The sequence below is a fragment of the Homarus americanus genome, unplaced genomic scaffold, assembly GCF_018991925.1.
Source record: "Homarus americanus isolate GMGI-L3 unplaced genomic scaffold, GMGI_Hamer_2.0 scaffold2937, whole genome shotgun sequence".
In the NCBI taxonomy this organism is placed as follows: domain Eukaryota; kingdom Metazoa; phylum Arthropoda; class Malacostraca; order Decapoda; family Nephropidae; genus Homarus; species Homarus americanus.
In genome coordinates this window covers 20980-38931 of record NW_024727857.1, presented here as the reverse complement: position 1 = coordinate 38931, position 17952 = coordinate 20980, and the positions used below count along the sequence as shown (strand labels likewise).

Here is a 17952-nt window from a genome sequence, read left to right as displayed (position 1 = left end):
AACCAAATTCTCTTACATTCAGTTATTACAAAAAGTTGATAATAACTAACTATAACTTACGCTTTGAACCTTAGAATCTGTTAGTTCTGGTATTAATGAAGTACCAACCGTGTGTCATATCTGTGCCATCCTCATTACTAAGGCTTACAGCTTGACGGATACTATAATAACATCGTAATTTGGTTATCCTCAGATCACAAGATATTATTAAACCGTAACATGTTAAAGGGTGTATCTTGTTATATTCTCCATATGTAATAATGTTTTTCTAGAATATTTTGATAGGGTGAGTATATGGTTTCCTATATGATTAAAGGATGGTACCATATTTTACCACACGTCATAATATACCAACCTAAACCCAGTATACTAGATTAGTCGTCATTATATCCCCAAGGCAGGATGGTGATAGACTCTTACCTCAACTTATAATCTACAGCTCCTCAAGTGTAGGTCTTATACCCACCTTTTATACCACACAAGTAGACAAATATTTCCATCTATTTTATTCACTGTGCATTAGGTAAGTCTAACTTGGTGTTGTTCCTCAGAGGCCACGCCATCATGCGTACTGTACCTCCATTCGTCAATCACAGTGTTGAAACTAAATAAAAGGCAAGTATATCCCACCTTGGAATATGTACAGTATACCAGACGGTGTCATCCAAACACTCCAGGCAAGGCGGTGTGTTGCGCTATTCACGTCATACCAAACAGCAGGGTGTGTGTTGTTTCTCACTACACAACACTCGCTTTATTGTTCTCCACTGGGCCAGCGTGAGTGTGTGTTTCTGTAGTAAACATCTGAGACACATCATGAATTACTTAGTTTTGTATCACCAACACAACTCACTTTCTTTTATTTTGCAAAATCTTGGAGAAATATTAACGTGGTGTAAACTTATTGCAATGTTTGTTGCTCGTGTTGCATCGTTTATTACTGGCGCGGGTTTATAACTTATAATTTCTGCAATTTCTTGGTAGCTGTTAATTAATAACAACTGGAGAGACTGCATAATGTATTACGTGGGGACGATTAATGCCAGGAATTCTCAGTGACTGTAATAGTAAGTTTACATCCAACACTTGTAACATAATTACAGTCTCGAGCTGCCAGTAATAATCCGGAGTTTACCAAGTAACTTTTACACTTATTTTATGTCGGTGTATCCTTGTGTGAGCTTTTCTTTCTGTCTCGTCTTTTAGGATTATTTTGGTCAACAGAAACAACCATTGAGTCTAATTCACAGGTTCCTTTCACTGTCCGTCTAGACTCTAGTGCTTCTCGCCACACTCATACATAGAGCGACTCATTCACCTTTACCTGAAGTATGTATCAACAGACTCTTCATTACGGCATTTTAATTTAATAAGAAGTATTGTTAGCTAGTTGGCTGTCTTCCATATCTATTGTTTTATATCGTGAGGCAACGAAAACATACGCTGTGATCTTGGCACCTGTAAGGAAAGTTATGCCACCTGTAAGGAGAGTCATGCCACCTGTCAGGAGAGTCATGCCACCTGAAAGGAGAGTCATGCCACCTGTAAGGAGAGTCATGCCACCTGTAAGGAGAGGCCACCTGTAAGGAAAGTTATGCCACCTGTAAGGAGAGTCATGCCACCTGTCAGGAGAGTCATGCCACCTGAAAGGAGAGTCATGCCACCTGTAAGGAGAGTCATGCCACCTGTAAGTCTTACCTGACACCCAAGTTCAATCCTCTACTCTTGACATCGAGACTAGTGAGCGTAGTGATGATAGACTGAACTGTTATATGGCTTGGCTTGGCTTGTTGACATGTCTTAACCAGTAGGAAGAGTTTTGGGATCACCGGAAGATTATCCATCCTAACGCTATTTAGGTGAGGGGGGGGGGGTTACCATACCTTAAGTCTGGTTAGGTTAGCATAGGTTAGGTTAGGTTAGGTTAGGTTAGGTTAGGTTAGTTTTAAGTTAGAGTGGTTATGTTTTACTTATTAACATATGTTTATTTATACGTTTCAGTTGATTAGTTAACATAGTAACAACAACAACAGCTAACAATAACTAACAATAACAAAAGTAATAGATCATAGAGCCGCTTCAACTCTACACATTCCTGTTGAAAAAGGTCCTTGAAAATAGCTAAGCCATTAACACAAATCATGAAGCTCCATTATGAATGATCAATGAGCCTATTATAAACGTCCCTTGTTGTTGGTTATGAATTAAAAATGTAATTATTTTATCCGTAAATTAGCAGCTAAATCATACAAAGATTCCGTGAATTTATAATAAGAGTAATAATTGTAATCGTAGTTGTAATTTTTCACTGTACTCAAGGGGTTATCATCGTATTCAAAGGGTTAAGTCGTAATTCTCAAGGGGGTTAAGTCATCGTACTCAAATAGTTAAGTCATCGTATATAAGGAATTAAGGTTAATATAAACACAATTTGTCCTCCTCATTCAAGAAGTTAAGTTAGTAAACACAATAACATTATATCTTAGTTCTTGTTTACATAATTAATTAACCATATAGTTACCTTGTGTTTCCTGACCAATCTGACGGATCCCTTTTTCTTGAGGGATAAATTTGGTCAGATTCGGCTTAAAAGAATTCAGTGAATAATTCTTAATCTCAAGTTAGGGTTTAGAGTGAATCACCTGAAGATTAACCTTCCTAGATTATATAGGTTAATGGGGGGTTAGGTTAGGTTAGGAAAAAACAGTTATTGATTGTACACAATGAATAATATCTAGACGAGAAAAGATATTGAGCGTTTCGGTTATTTTGAAATTTGATTTCCGTTATTTACCGTTGAGATAAAATTACCGTTATTTACCGTTGAAATAAGATTACCGCTATTTACCGATTAGATTAGATAACCGTTATTTACCGATGAAATAAGTTTACCGTTATTTACCGTTGAAAAAATATTTCCGTTATTTACCGATGAAATATGGCAACCTAACCGTACCGTTGACATAAGATCGCCTATTTTCTCTTTTCGCCGTTGAAGCAGAATGAACGATCTCACGCGTTTACTTACGAAGATGCTTCTCATTTTCGACGTGAAGATGAAATAAATCGGCCGTACTTGTCTCATGATTCTGAGGCAGCTGGGGGCGATATACTAAGGCAAGGCGGAACAGCTCTCTTGTAAATAATCCAACGATAGGGCTTACCGCAGGAGGAGGAGGAGGAGGAAGAGATAGGAAGGAGGTAGAGGGAGGGGGAAAGAAAGGATAAGAAAAGAGGTGGAGGGGAAGGAGGTATAGATTAGGAGGAGGTGGTGAAGAGAAAGAGGTAGAGAGGGGGAGATGGAAGAGAAGGAGGAGGAAGGGTGGCGGCGTGTGGAGGGAGGACAGGGAGGAGAAGAATGTGGTGAAGGGTAAAATAAGGTAGATGGGAAGTGGAACGAAATGTTGGGGGAAGCGAATAAGAGAGATAGGAAGAAGGGAAAGTGGTGGGGGAACGGAAGTAGGAGGAGGAGGAGATGGTGAGGAAAAAAGTGGAAGAGGAAAAGTTGGAGGAGAGGATGAAGTAAAGGGAGGAAAGAAGTGGAGGAAGGAGGGAATGACTTATACTAATATCAGTGAATTCTTCTGTGTTGCAGCTAAGGTGAGCCAGTTAGATATCTCCTTAAAGCAGCAATTTATGGAAAATTTAATGTGCAGATTCTTAGAGGTCTTTGTGCCGGAGCTCATGAGAGTTAAGATGTGTTCTCATACCTTCAGGCTGGGTAGAAAATATTATGTGAGAACCTAACCTAACATATTCTATCTCAACATAACCAAACCAAACTGAACCTAACCTAGCCTAACCAAAATTCACCTATCGCAACCCAACCTAACCTGGCCTAACCTAACCTAATTTAAGCTTATCTAATCTAACCTACTCTAACTTACCCTAGCCTAACTTAGGTGTCGTAGTTGAGTCAGTTATATACGCTTTTTTCAGCCTGGGGAGAAAATTTACTGTATGTCGAGAATCCTGGGTTAGGATGTCTGCTGTGAGCTGGGCGCTGTGCTGGTAACAGCGTCCGAGACGACACAGTTGCGAGATTTACTGAGCTGTTATTGTAGGTTCATAGCGGCTGAGTCAACTCGAGCTGCTCCATACCACAACAATTTTAGTCCACCATTAAGATTCACGATTCATGGCAGCAATTCCCGAGGAGAGTAAATATGGTGGGGACAACACAGGCATTACGTCAACGAGGCACCCAGGTCGTAAAGAGGCAGCACGGCGGCCACCACCACAATATCTGGCCAGTTCAAGCTGGAGATTCACCGCCAGTATCACACCCGGTGGCCTTTTGTCGCTCGCTCGCCCCGTCTGTAAATATGTTAGGTTATACACAAGACTTGTGAGGTCCAGGCTGCCTCAACAGGGCGTCTGGACGTTGAAAAAACAAATTTGCATCTGGAGTAACACCCTCCTACCCCCCCCTTCCCGTTATCCTGCTGTACAGCACCTTGACATATTTTCATCCATGGAAAATTTTGACGGGTATTTTATTATTGTGTCAGTTGTCGACAACAACATTGTTTCTTGTTCGTTGGCTATTTTAATGATCTCCCACGAGTAACGTTATCTGTATTGGCATCACATTATAAATCACTATAAATCATAGCTAATATCTGGATATGTTTTAACGTGACGCTTTTGCCTTGTTTGAGAATTTCATTAGATTTAGATTTACAATCCCATTCATTTTATGTTCCTATGTAAGATTGATCATATATTTTTTGTATTTTGTTGTCCTGTAATATAACCGGATATTTGATGTCATAAATCATTAATTCTAATAAATATAGAAATGGGTGAAGGTCACAATTCTCAGCTCGACTCACCTGTCAAGACAATACACACTCAAAAGGCCGCCACTCTGGGTACGGATTTACAAAGATTTTAGACGTTGCTTTTGTCCTCTTACCTGGTGCTGCAGGACTTATCTAGCTAAAGTAAACTCTCAGTGTAATTTTAGCGCCAATTTTAACTTATATTTCCGTACTGTACCGTTAAATGAACCAGTTTGGTACATTCCTGCATCTCCTATTTGGAAGAAAATTTTAATCTACGAACATATGATAAACCGGAGCCTTGTCAACTATGTCACAACATCTTGATTATTAAAACTTCTCTCTGATCTTTCTACAGGCCAACTTTGATTAAAATCAGTCGCTATACGTTTCAGCTATTCTGATTACAATTTATACATGCATGGACGGGCGGAGAGCGCATGTGAGGTAGATATTCTCGCCTTACTTGCTGGAGGCGGTGGTTATTGGCTGAATTATTGTCATCTTCCATACTTGATAATAAGCCACCCACACGCCCACGCCCACACTCAACACAGGGTACACTGCGATGATGATTGTAGACAGTAAGTATTGGAAAAGTGATGTGCACACGTGGGAGAGAGAAAGATAAAGAGAGGAAGAGAAGGAAAGAGCGAGCGAGAGAGAGAGACCTAACATTAACACAGTACACTACCACCTTATCTTGGGATTAAACGTGAGCTAGAATGAAATTAAACCCCGTGTGCATTATATACGACATTACTCTCGTCATGCACACAACACACACACACACACACACACACACTATAATAATTTGTATGTTCAATTCATGTTCCTTCTCCCTCCAGCAATGAAAGCTTTTGTTAAACGACCCACCCACCCCACGCCTGTTCTCACGCATTTGTGAATAAGTTACCCTTTATGTATAGAACTAAACAAATAATGTAAATTAAATACTGTGTAACTTTCAGTGCCATAATATCCTGACAACCGGGGTTAATTATTATGACCCTTTGTAAACCCTACTCTGTAATCCTTTTGCGCTACCGCTCACAGGATGAGTGTGGGGTGCACAATAAAGTAGCCGCTGCAAGCGGCAAAATCAAAATCAAAATCATTGTATGTAATAAGTCATATTTGTCCAATGTATATATTCAGCCTTCGGGCTGCAGAATTTTTTCAATACACCGTTAATTATTATTATTATTATTATTATTATTATTATTATTATTATTATTATTATTATTATTATTATTATTATTATTACACACACCTTGTGAACTAATTGCACGTGGAGACTGATATAATTATCCGCCATGCACAGACTTAGTGGATAAACCTTTGCAATATTCACATAACCGACAAATACACGCACGATGACATATTGACACTTGTCTCTGAAAGGGGAGGTGGAATATTTTTATTGGCAGAAACATTGGCGTGTGCTTCAGCAGCTCACACACACACACACACACACACACACACACACACACACACACACACACCCACACACACACACACACACACACACACACACACCAACACACACACACACACACACACACACACACACACACACACACACACACACACACACACACACACACACACACACAAGACGAAGCTGGTGGTCTTGCGTCAGGCGCCAGGGACCCGCTGCATAAACCATTAGCGTCTGTCACTTACAGGAACACTACCAAGCATAAAACACTATCGCCTGTCAACAGCACGAATTGAACCTCAGCCTCCGCGTGACTTTTTTCAATACTCGGTGCTGATGCTGATTGAGTAGAGATTTTAGATATATAATTCTCGTTCTGCATCGCAGTTTTGATTGGCTGTGGACGGTGTTCCTTTGGGGTGATGTGAGAGATAACGGAGGCGAATTATCTCAGGAGAACAGTGTTGGGTCGTCACAGCTGAGGTCCGTGCCTTGGAGGAGACAATTATCAGGGACGTTGTATTTTGTTGTTGTTTTTAATACATCAACTTGTTGCATTGACTAAAGGGCGTTTAATCTTTCATTTGTTTTTATATTAGACTTCAATTGTTGCAGTGGCCAGATTCATTAAGTGTCATTAACCATGTTTTTATTTATTTCAATTCTACACGTGACAAACACTCCCATAAATTAAGTAAAATATTGCTGTTATTTTCTCAGGTTTCGTTATTAACCTGGCTGGATGACGAACTCGTGAACTAAAAAAATGATGTTGTTTACCTCACGACGTCATCTTTGGAAGTAAGTGATACGTATCCTCCTGTATTGGGATTTGAACCCTTTACTATCAAGGATCAGTACTGGATTCGAATCTTTATATTAAATGTGATTCTCTTTCTTATCTCTCTCTTTCTCATTCTACATTTTGTTATTAATCTCTTTTCACTTTATTATCTACCTTATAACATTCTATCTTAACCACATTTTCTTGTCTTTATATTAATTCTCCCTTGTGATCCATCTCTCTTCTTTATCTCCATCAACCTTGACTCCTCTTTATCGTTTATTATCTCCCTCGTCGGTCTCCGTCTCCCTTAATTAACGAGCGACCTTCCTGGATGACCTCCCCCGTTTAGTGATGGATGACAACCTCTTTATGAGTGAGAGGTGAGGGGGTGACATCAAGCTCTCTCTCTCTCTCTCTCTCTCTCTCTCTACTAGATCCCACGGCATAAGAAAAGGGCCCAGGTTAAAGACTAGCCACTGGGGTGAAAGATTTAATGAAGATTGGAAACGTTCTTAGACAATGAGTGTGAACAGTGAAGAGGCTTAAGGCAGAGAAAATGTTCATAGATAAGAATGGTAGCGTCTTTCACTCAGCAGCTAGGTTAGGTTAGGTTAAGTTACGTTTTAGGGTTAACTTATGAGTAGTTAAGTTAGGTTAAGAAATTAGGTCAGGTTAGATTAGGTAAGGTTAGGTTAAAATAAGTCAATTTAAGTCAGGTTAAATTAGATTAAGCTAGGTTACATTACGTTAGGTTAGGTTAGGTTAGGTTAAAATAAGTCAAGTTAAGTCAGGTTAAATTAGATTAAGCTAGGTTACATTACGTTAGGTTACCTTAGGTTAGGTTAAATAAACTGACGATAGTATAAGTTTGGTCCATTTAGTCAAGGTTAAATTAAGCTAAGGAGACTAATAAGGAATCATTCTGTAATACCAATTCTCTTTTTATCTCTTACGCTTTTCTCTCCGTTCTCCTCCCTATTTCCTCTCCATCTTCATCTCTCTATCGTGTTTTACCTCCGTCCCCGAGCAGGAGCTGCCTCACATCTCCCCGTGTCTTAATTAAAAGCCTTAAAGCGGGTGATTCCTTAATTGACCACTGGAGATAATGGCCAGGGGCGACGAGGCAGCGCGCGCCTGGGTATGTCTCCCTCTCTCCCTCCCTCTCTATTTCCGGAACTCTAATCTTTCTCTGCTATTATTTCTCCTCCCCGTTTTCTCCTTGATTGCCCCACTTCCCTATCGCCCCTCTTAATGATGCTGATCCTAATTGCGTATTTTTCTCTCCTGTTTCCGTGTTTTAAAAATCCACTGATAAAAGTATGGCAGGGAGAGGGTCGTAATCCCTTTAGACGCTCATTGCTTCACGATGAAATTAATTGAGTAACAATAATGACGAACATTTTAAGCCATGTGGTTTATTAATAACGTTAACGGTTATAGTGGTATTAATGGTGTTTATAATAATCGTAGAAATAATTCAACCATATGATTTTAATAATAATAATAATGATAATAATAATAATAACTGATAATAATGATATTAGCAATCATAGTACTATTCATAGCGTTAGTTTTAATGTTAATAATAAAAATGCATTCATTGCTAATGTTAAAATTATAATAAAAATACTATTTTTTTTTATTTATAAAAAATCTTGCATGTCTAAACAGGAACATAGAAAATAGAATCAGTAACAAAACTAATATTTATCGATAATAAGAAAACAGGTAAACAATAGTTGTTATTAAAGTGAACGGTAATAATAGAGGAGACAGTTTTCACCACAAGTCTTGAGAACTGGTTAATTTTTTCCATATATGTTTGGATGATAGTAAGTAATAAAAACGATATAACAAATTTTTCCTATAATGTTTTTTTTTTCGTTTTCCTCCGCCCCTCGAACATTAATTAGTTGTTAGTGGGGAGGGCATGAGAGAAGAGGGAAATTAAGAGGTAAAAAACTGGCGAACACTGATCATATGGCAGTAATTTAACATATTAACGTGCTTTATAGGCGAAGAAATAAACGATTTACTATAAATATGGCGGCTACAGATATAAAGTAGTAAGTCCTGTATTTGTCAACATGTAAAAGAAACGATGGAGGATCTGATCGGATGTTTTATTCCCTTATTAATAACTTATTGTTTTTGTTTTTTGAGGATTCAGTCTCATATGTTTAGAGTTGATGTGTGTGCAAATCCTTTATTATTTTGTCCTTACTGCGCAAAAGGTTTCCAACCCTCTTCTACGTATGTAGGATAAGAATCATATGGTTAAGATTGAATTCCATAATGGGGTTTTGAATACCTTACGTTTGAATTTGGAGTAGCATTGGATTTGAAGTCAACTGTATTTTACCATTGTTATTGTTCTTCCTGGAGGAGACGCTTTGCCTCTTATGTTTTATGTAGGCAATTATGGCCTCGTCTACTGGTAAATCCATAAGTTATCTCAAACTGTCGTAATATGTGAGCCTGGACTTACTGGAAGGACGCACAAGTGTCTAAAATGCGGGTTGGGAGTGACATTCAACCGACATTATTTGTTTCAGTGTTACTCGCGACCTCAGTATTAAAGTTAGTTCCTTCTGTTCCTCGATTAGGTTAGGTTAGGTTAGGTTCTGTGCATTGTCGTATCGATTTTCCTATTTTGTGTCATGGAACAAACATCTCTGGTAAGTTTGGCCCAATTCCATAAGTTCCTTCTGATGATTACCGTTTCCTCCACCTTTACCAAATGAATTAATGACTCGTTATGTAATGTGACATATTGCTTGCTTATAAAGAACTACTTACCTCCAGTAATATGTGAAATACTAACACAAAACTACACACCTCAGGAAGCATCACCAACTAGGCGACAGGAGGACATTGTGCCTTCCTGATCTTATTACCTGTTTAAGGAAGGGGATTATCAGGTGAGCGGGGAGGGGAGGAGGGGAGAGGGTACACCGTCCCTCGAAAAACAGAAAACCCACACAAGATAAATTAAACAGACTCCAACTTGTTATTCCCCAAAAGTTCCAGAGGGTTTTGGACATGTTCATGATTCACTCTCCCTAGTCGCTTCTCTCGGGAGTTTTTATGCTTTTAGTCTGAACCACACTGAAGTTAAATCCCTACCCTGGCTTTCCTTCCCCTCCCTGTTTTCCTCTTCCCTCCCTCCCGTCAGAATCTCCCCATCCCCTTACTTCCCTTCCCTTCATTTTCTCCCCCTCATTATATATCTTTCTCCTCTATGCCTTCCCTCTCATATCCTGTCTCCTTTCCCCCTCCTTGCCTCCCTCCCCGTCGCTGTCTCCCTCCTCCTCCCTGCCTCCCTTTCCCTACCTGCCCCTTCTCTTCCCCCTTCCATCGCCATTCCACCCTGACTTTTCTTCCAGCCTCTCTCTCCCTCCCTGGCTTCCCTCCCTGCCTCGCTTCCCTGCCTCGCCTCCCTCTTCCCCCTTCACAAATCTGAACGATCCCCTGTCCAGCTTGGTGAATGAACCCTCCAACACCGATTTCCAAACAACGCCAATCATTAATATTTACTATACGGAGCTCTGGCGTGTGTGGGGGAGGCCCGCTGTGCTGGGCTGACAAAGTGAATTTGTGGAAACATTAGCAAAAGTGATTATTGCGACGGAGGGAAGGACAGAAGTGGTGATTGTTGGAACGGAGAGAAGGACAGGTATGGTGACTGTTTGGATGGAGAAAAGGACAGGTGTGTGTGTGTGTGTGCTTGTGTGTGTGTGTGTGTGTGTGTGCTTTTCATTAATAAAAAAAATTCTAAATTTAATCTAAGCTAACTTAGTTTACCCTAACTTAATCTCACCTAATCTAACCAACACTAAACTAACCCAACGATCCCTAATCAAATACAACCACTGCGTAAATCAAACTTAGAGACGCGTGAGAGAGAGAGAGAGAGAGAGAGAAAGGAGACACTGTAGATAACAAGGCGGGGATTAGCGAGGAGGAAAAACGAGATGGAACAAGAGCTGGAAAAATGAGAGAAACAGACAGACAAAGATAATAAGAGCAATGGAAAAAAAAAGGAATCAGAACAAGAGATAGAGGAAAAAAAGACAAATTAAATAAGGTGGAGAAAGTCACACACACACACACACACACACACACACACACACACACACACACACACACACACACACACACACACACACACACACACACACACACACACACACACATATCGATTTCCTATATCTGGTGTTATTCAAATTACAGAGAAATTTTGGTCTCATTGTTTATGTACACGTGTTGATCAATAACCAGTAAGGTGTAAAAGTTGTGCTTCTTGGACGCTGCTGCACGAGTCCTCACTGTTGCCTGAGTCCTCACTGTTGACCGAGTCCTCACTGTTGACTGAGTCCTCACTGTTGACTGATTCCTTACTGTTGACTGATTCCTCACTGTTGACTGAGTCCTCACTGTTGCCTGAGTCCTCACTGTTGACTGAGTCCTCACTGTTGCCTGAGTCCTCACTGTTGACTGAGTCCTCACTGTTGACTGATTCTTCACTGTTGACTGATTCCTCACTGTTGCCTGAGTCCTCACTGTTGACTGCCTGAGTCCTCACTGTTGACTGATTCTCACTGTTGCCTGAGTCTCACTGTTGAGTCCTCACTGTTGCCTGAGTCCTCACTGTTGCCTGAGTCCTCACTGTTGCCTGAGTCCTCACTGTTGCCTGAGTCCTCACTGTTGACTGAGTCCTCACTGTTGACTAAGTCCTCACTGTTGCCTGAGTCCTCACTGTTGACTGAGTCCTCACTGTTGACTAAGTCCTCACTGTTGCCTGAGTCCTCACTGTTGACTGAGTCCTCACTGTTGCCTGAGTCCTCACTGTTGACTGAGTCCTCACTGTTGACTGAGTCCTCATTGTTGCCTGAGTCCTCACTGTTGACTGAGTCCTCGCTGTTGACTGAGTCCTCACTGTTGACTGAGTCCTCACTGCTGCCTAACTCCTCGATTTTGCCTAAGTCCACACACACACACACACACACACACACACACACACACACACACACACACACACACACACACACACACATTATTGCATATATGCACATACGCATGCATACATACAGTACACATATACAAAAGCGCATACTAATTACATACAAAGTCAAACACGGAAGACAAAAAAACACATACACTAGCTATCTCATACATACACGGACACACATACACACGCACACATGCAAGGGGAAAATGAACAGCACACAAACACAGGCTGACAAACATTACCTTCTCTCTCTCTCTCTCTCTCTCTCTCTCTCTCAATCCTCCACACACACACACACACCCCTTGGTCTCCCGCTTGGTTACGTAATGCTATATCGAAAATGTAAATTGGGTGTGTGTGTGTGTGTGTGTGTGTGCGCGTGTGTGTGTGTGTGTGTGTGTGTGTGTGTGTGTGTGTGTGTGTGTGTGTGTGTGTGTGTGTGTGCGTGTGTGTGTGTGTGGGGGGGTGGACTCATTAAAATTCTACACTGAGGTTCGCCTTTAATTAATAAGTTACGCTATAATTCCTGAAACACATCCCTTGGGTGTAGTAAGTAAAGTATTCATTGATATTTGTACTCTGGGAGTTTAATTAAAATTTTCTTTGACTTTATATCGTGACTGTAGCGAGGTCTATTGTGTGTAGTAGCTGTTTACTTAACGTTTGATATATATAAAGTTAGTACAGTAATACAGTACAGTAGTGCTGTAACCGTGTAATCTAGTCTTTTCTTGTAAGTAGTGCATACATTTTTAATATGTGATGCTAGAGAGGTCTGTGATATGTAGTTTGTGTTTGCTTTAAGTTCGATATGTTATGTGTTAGTGCAGTAATATGTAACATGGCAAATATTTAGGTATGTAATTTTGTATTATGTAGATTTGAGAATATTTAACGATATCGTGTGGCAGAAATACATAAGAAATTCATACACAAATATCATCTTTTCTGATATATAAATATGTAACATGTGATACATATTTATTTTATTAATATGTAACAGCAGGTAACGGCAGAATAAACTTTTATGTAGGACCAGTTTATTTAGCTTTTGAAATGTAAATGAATATGTGAAATGCAATCTATAATTCTCTTAGTATTTTGGAGTTTTGTGTTGGTCTAGGGGAGGTGTGCATGACAGGATGACAGAACTAACAGGTGATAGCTACAGAGGTATACTTCAGCCGTGTATTAAGAGAAACGAGATTGATGATAATAATAATAATAATAATAATAATAATAATAATAATAATAATAATAATAATATACGTGATGCTCCTTGTACACAGTATATGGTCTCTCGTTGCTGTACAATATTTACCGCCACTAACATCATTACATATAGATATCCTCTTACATTCTGCCCCCCTTCTTTACACTCAAGATAAAACGACTCTGTTTACATATGCTGCTACTTTCCACCAGTTTTTCAAGACCGTAAGAATCTACTGGAGTCTTGTTAAGGCCTTGAGAGCCTCCTTGAGATTAAATGTAAACAGTAGCCTCCAGTAGGTGGTACACTACGCCAACAGTTCATAACTAATGTACTCACAAAATATTTATAAATTCGACAAGAGAGCATCTAGCTGTATCTGCTGGGAATATGAAATGTTAGCAGGGGAAAAATTTAAACATCCAGGAGGCAGCAACATGTTTATATTGAGCTGGCATGTCTTGCTTTCAGTGAACATAAACATTTTAAAGGGGTGACGTTTTTTCCTGTGCCTCAGTTGTATATTTCACCTCCTGGCGGTGGCAGCTCTGAGTCCAGGGGGCGAAGTCCTTGAGTGGATGACAGGGTGCTCTAGACGATGCAGGGAGTAGTGGATGATGCAGGGAGTAGTGGATGATGCAAGGAGTAGTGGATGATGCAGGGAGTAGTGGATAATGCAGGAAGTAGTTATTGATTCAGGAAGTAATGGATAAGGAGGATAAATAAAATCCTCTAGTCTCCCCTCACACTCTTGATGATGACGGTCAAGCTGGAGGTGTTGGATGAGTGGGAAGAAAGAGGAGGGAAGAGAGAGATAAAGAAATAAACAGTGAGTGGGAGGAGAGAGATGGGTAATGACGAAAGAGGGCAACAGGAACAAGGAAGAAATGAGAAGGAAAGGAAGAAGAAGAATTTGAGTGAGGAAGTTTGTGAGAAAGAGAAGTGGGGAAGGCAGAAGAGGAGGAGGAGGAGTAGAGAGGTAATTAGAGAGGAAGAGGGAAGGAGGTGTTCTAAACAGGTGGTCATTAGGTCATCATCAGGAAGGGTGAGGCGGCGTCACACTGTAGATCCTCACCTCACTCCTGAGAACACACATGGTTATAACAACACGTCTTACACATCTATCTACACATAAAGATACTAACCTACTGTACAGTACATTGTTTCTGGGGAGTACATGCATGAAACCGGTATATGTATATGTGTGTGTGTGTGTGTGTGTGTGTGTGTGTGTGTGTGTGTGTGTGTGTGCGCTCCGTACATCCATACGTTCTAGATACATTTGCATGCTTACATATATTCATGCAAGCTTTCATACATACTGTATACATATATATAAATATGAGCCATGAACTATAGGAAAATATTTCCATTACAAATTTTAATTAACTAATTAATATTAGCAGGAAGGTCTTGTTTCTCTCATCAATTATATATATTTTTTTCAATTGTAGATGGAATATGACCATAGCAAAATAAATAACCCACAGAGTTAAAAATATACTGTATATCATTCAAACATTTCGAAACAGGGGAGAGAAAGAATTACTATTTATCATTGTAAAGCCTCACGAACGGCTCTCCGGTGTAAATGATTCACTCGCGTACTGAATTTTTTGTTTTCTACCTCAATCCCAGCCCGCTCACCTCCGGCCAGGCCGGCTCAACCCCCGGCCAGGCCTGCACTCCCCCGGCCAGGCCTGCACTCCCCCGGCCAGGCCCGCTTACCTCCTGCCAGGCCCACTCACCTCCGGCCAGGCCTGCACTCCCCCGGCCAGGCCTGCACTCCCCCGGCCAGGCCTGCACTCCCCCGGCCAGGCTTGCACTCCCCCGGCCAGGCCCGCTCACCTCCGGCCAGGCCTGCACTCCCCCGGCCAGGCCTGCACTCCCCCGGCCAGGCCTGCACTCCCCCGGCCAGGCCCGCTTACCTCCTGCCAGGCCCACTCACCTCCGGCCAGGCCTGCACTCCCCTGGCCAGGCCCGCTCACCTCCTGCCAGGCCCGCTCACCTCTGCCAGGCCTGCACTCCTGGCCAGGCCTGCACTCCCCGGCCAGGGCAGCAGGCCCTCCTCACCTCCGGCCAGGCCTGCACTCCCGGCCAGGCCTGCACTCGCCCGGCCAGGCCTGCACTCCCCGGCCAGGCCTCGGCCAGGCCTGCACTCCCCCAGGCCTGGCCAGGCCTGCACTCCCTGGCCAGGCCTGCACTCCCTCCGGCCAGGCCTGCACTCCCCGGCCAGGCCTGCACTCCCCGGCCAGGCCCACTCACACACTAAACTCCTGATTGCAACCCCGACTCCTGATTGCCCCCCCCCCAGGCCAGACCAGCTCTTGGTAACACTTGCTTAATATCGCTCGGCCTCAAGCCACCTCTTCCAAAATGGACTTTAAAGATACAGTATTATTAATAAGCTGGCAGATTCTTAACTTTATTATTATTATTATTATTATTATTATTATTATTATTATTATTATTATTATTATTATTATTATTATTATTATTATTGTTATTGTTATTATTATTATTATTATTATTATTATTATTATTATTATTATTATTATTATTATTATGGTTTGGTTTTAAACTGGTCTAGCCCTCTAATACACACTTGCAACAACACAATAAACAGGGAAGAATTCAAGGGGCGATTGTATGAGAATATGAGCGAGAATGACGGCAAGAAGAACGACGAAGAGAAATAGAGAAAAAGGTTAGATAAGGATTGGTGGAGGGAAAAGAGAAGAAACGAGATTAAATGGCCATTATGTGAGGAACCGAATTGAAGCAATTTGCATTTTTTCGAATACAACTTGAAAATCATGCAAATTTCCCTCACGTCGAGACTCAACTGGGATTCGACTGTGTGCCAGAAATTATCCTCTTGTTTGTCGCTTTATCGTTGTTTTTTTAGAAGAAAATAATTGAAAAATGTACTAATTTACTGCCTGCCGTTTCTGATCTGACTGAGGCGGTTCTTGGTCATTCGTGTTTCATGTTATTTTGTCATTTATAGTTTGTTGATACGATGACATTGTAAGATAGTTTTGGGATTAATGATAATAGTATTTGTAATGATAATAGTAATAATGATGCTGATGATGATGATGATGATGATGATGATGATGATGATAATGATGATGATGATGATGATGATGATGATGATGATGATGATGATGATAATGATGATGATGATGATGATTCATTCGTCTCCTATTATCCCTTCCTGCTCCTCACTTTCCCTCTACACCTTCATTTATTCCTCTCTCTCTCTCTCTCTCTCTCTCTCTCTCTCTCTCTCTGTTTGTTCCCTCCCTTCTATATTGTAAGTAGGGCTCATACCACCCCTCTCACCCCTGTATCTCTCTCCCCACTCTCCTTCCTTTACCCCTCTCCCTTCTGTTCCACATTTATCGATTATAACCTTTCCTTGTTTATTCCTGACACACCATCATCTCTCCCTTCCTCCCTCCGCCCTTTCCTCTCCCTCCATTTCTCCCTAGTCTTTTCCTTATCTCCCTCCTTCTCTCCGTTTAAACCTCCCTCTCTCACTCCTTCTCTCCCTTTATCCATCCCTCTCTCCGATTCCCTCTCCCTTTCTCCCTCCCCTTCTTCCTTGTTTTTCTTCTATCTACTTTTCTTCCTCCTCTCCCTTCCATTTCTCCCTCCCTTTCTCACTACCTCACTCCCTTCCTCTCTCCTTTATACTTCTCCCTCTATAAATTTCTTCATGTCTCCCTTCTTCTCGCCCTTCCTCTCCATCACCCTTCTTTTACTCTCCCTCGACCAGCCCTTCGCTCGTGGTGGAATCCTAATTTTACAAAGGCAGTGTTTGTGTGTTGCCTACCTCGATAAGCAGGAGGTGGAAGGTAAACATAGCGAGGAAAGAAACAAGGAACGTGTAGAGATTTAGGTTAGCAGAAATACATACATTTACACTTACACGAGGAGAACAATACGTGGTGTGCGGTAATGGTTCAACTTACCCTGATAACTCAACAGCATCTTACGTATCCATAAATTATTCACAACTCCAAAAAGTCTCGTTGTTTTTTTGTTTACGGTTAAGCGGCAGAGTTTCCCGGGTGATTTATGCTTGTCCACACAGAGGCTACAGTGAGAAGATGAGGCTACGTTAATTTCAACAATCAGTTCTCTTGAGTACGATGAGATATTACATTCAAGGATACTAAGTCACTGTACTAAAGGGGAGGTTAATTCATGGTGATATTTCTTGGTTTGTGACCTACCCGCTAATTACCTCCAGACGATCAAACAATTGTAGTTTATAAGTGGAATGTGACTGATTATGGTGACTCGACCATCATAATCCAGTCCTAACGAGGTACTCATGAAGGAGCAGCAGAGAGGTAGCTTAGTGGTGAAGAGTTGAGTCGAGGGCAAGTAATTACTGTATTTAAAAGTCCTAAATACCTAGATTGTAAAAGACGGACCTGATATTGTCGATGTTCTTACCTGACGAGGCCAGTGTCAAAAGGCATTATTTTACTAGGAACTGCGAAAAGATAAATGGAAAATGACGATACTTTACTTACTTTAATCCTGGGGAGTGAAGAATAAGTAACAATAGAAAAAAAGAACTGCGTGGAGGGGAGACTCTACTAGATGCTTCTTTTTTATCCTTCCCACAGCTTCACAATATCTCGGGTGCCTTAATTATTCTTCTTGATGAATAACGAGTAACGAGTAAAGGGGGTGTAG

General features: G+C 41.1%; 1 protein-coding gene across 1 annotated transcript; it reads right to left on the bottom strand.

Moving 5' to 3' along the window:
* Window positions 1-11282: 11282 nt before the first annotated feature.
* On the bottom strand, window positions 11283-17732 carry LOC121865943 (uncharacterized protein DDB_G0290685-like). Its single transcript, XM_042365511.1, has 3 exons — window positions 17707-17732; window positions 11632-11932; window positions 11283-11585 (listed from the first exon to the last, which is right to left on the bottom strand). Exons 1-3 carry the CDS (start codon window positions 17730-17732, stop codon window positions 11283-11285), a joined length of 630 nt encoding a protein of 209 aa, XP_042221445.1.
* Window positions 17733-17952: the final 220 nt, after the last annotated feature.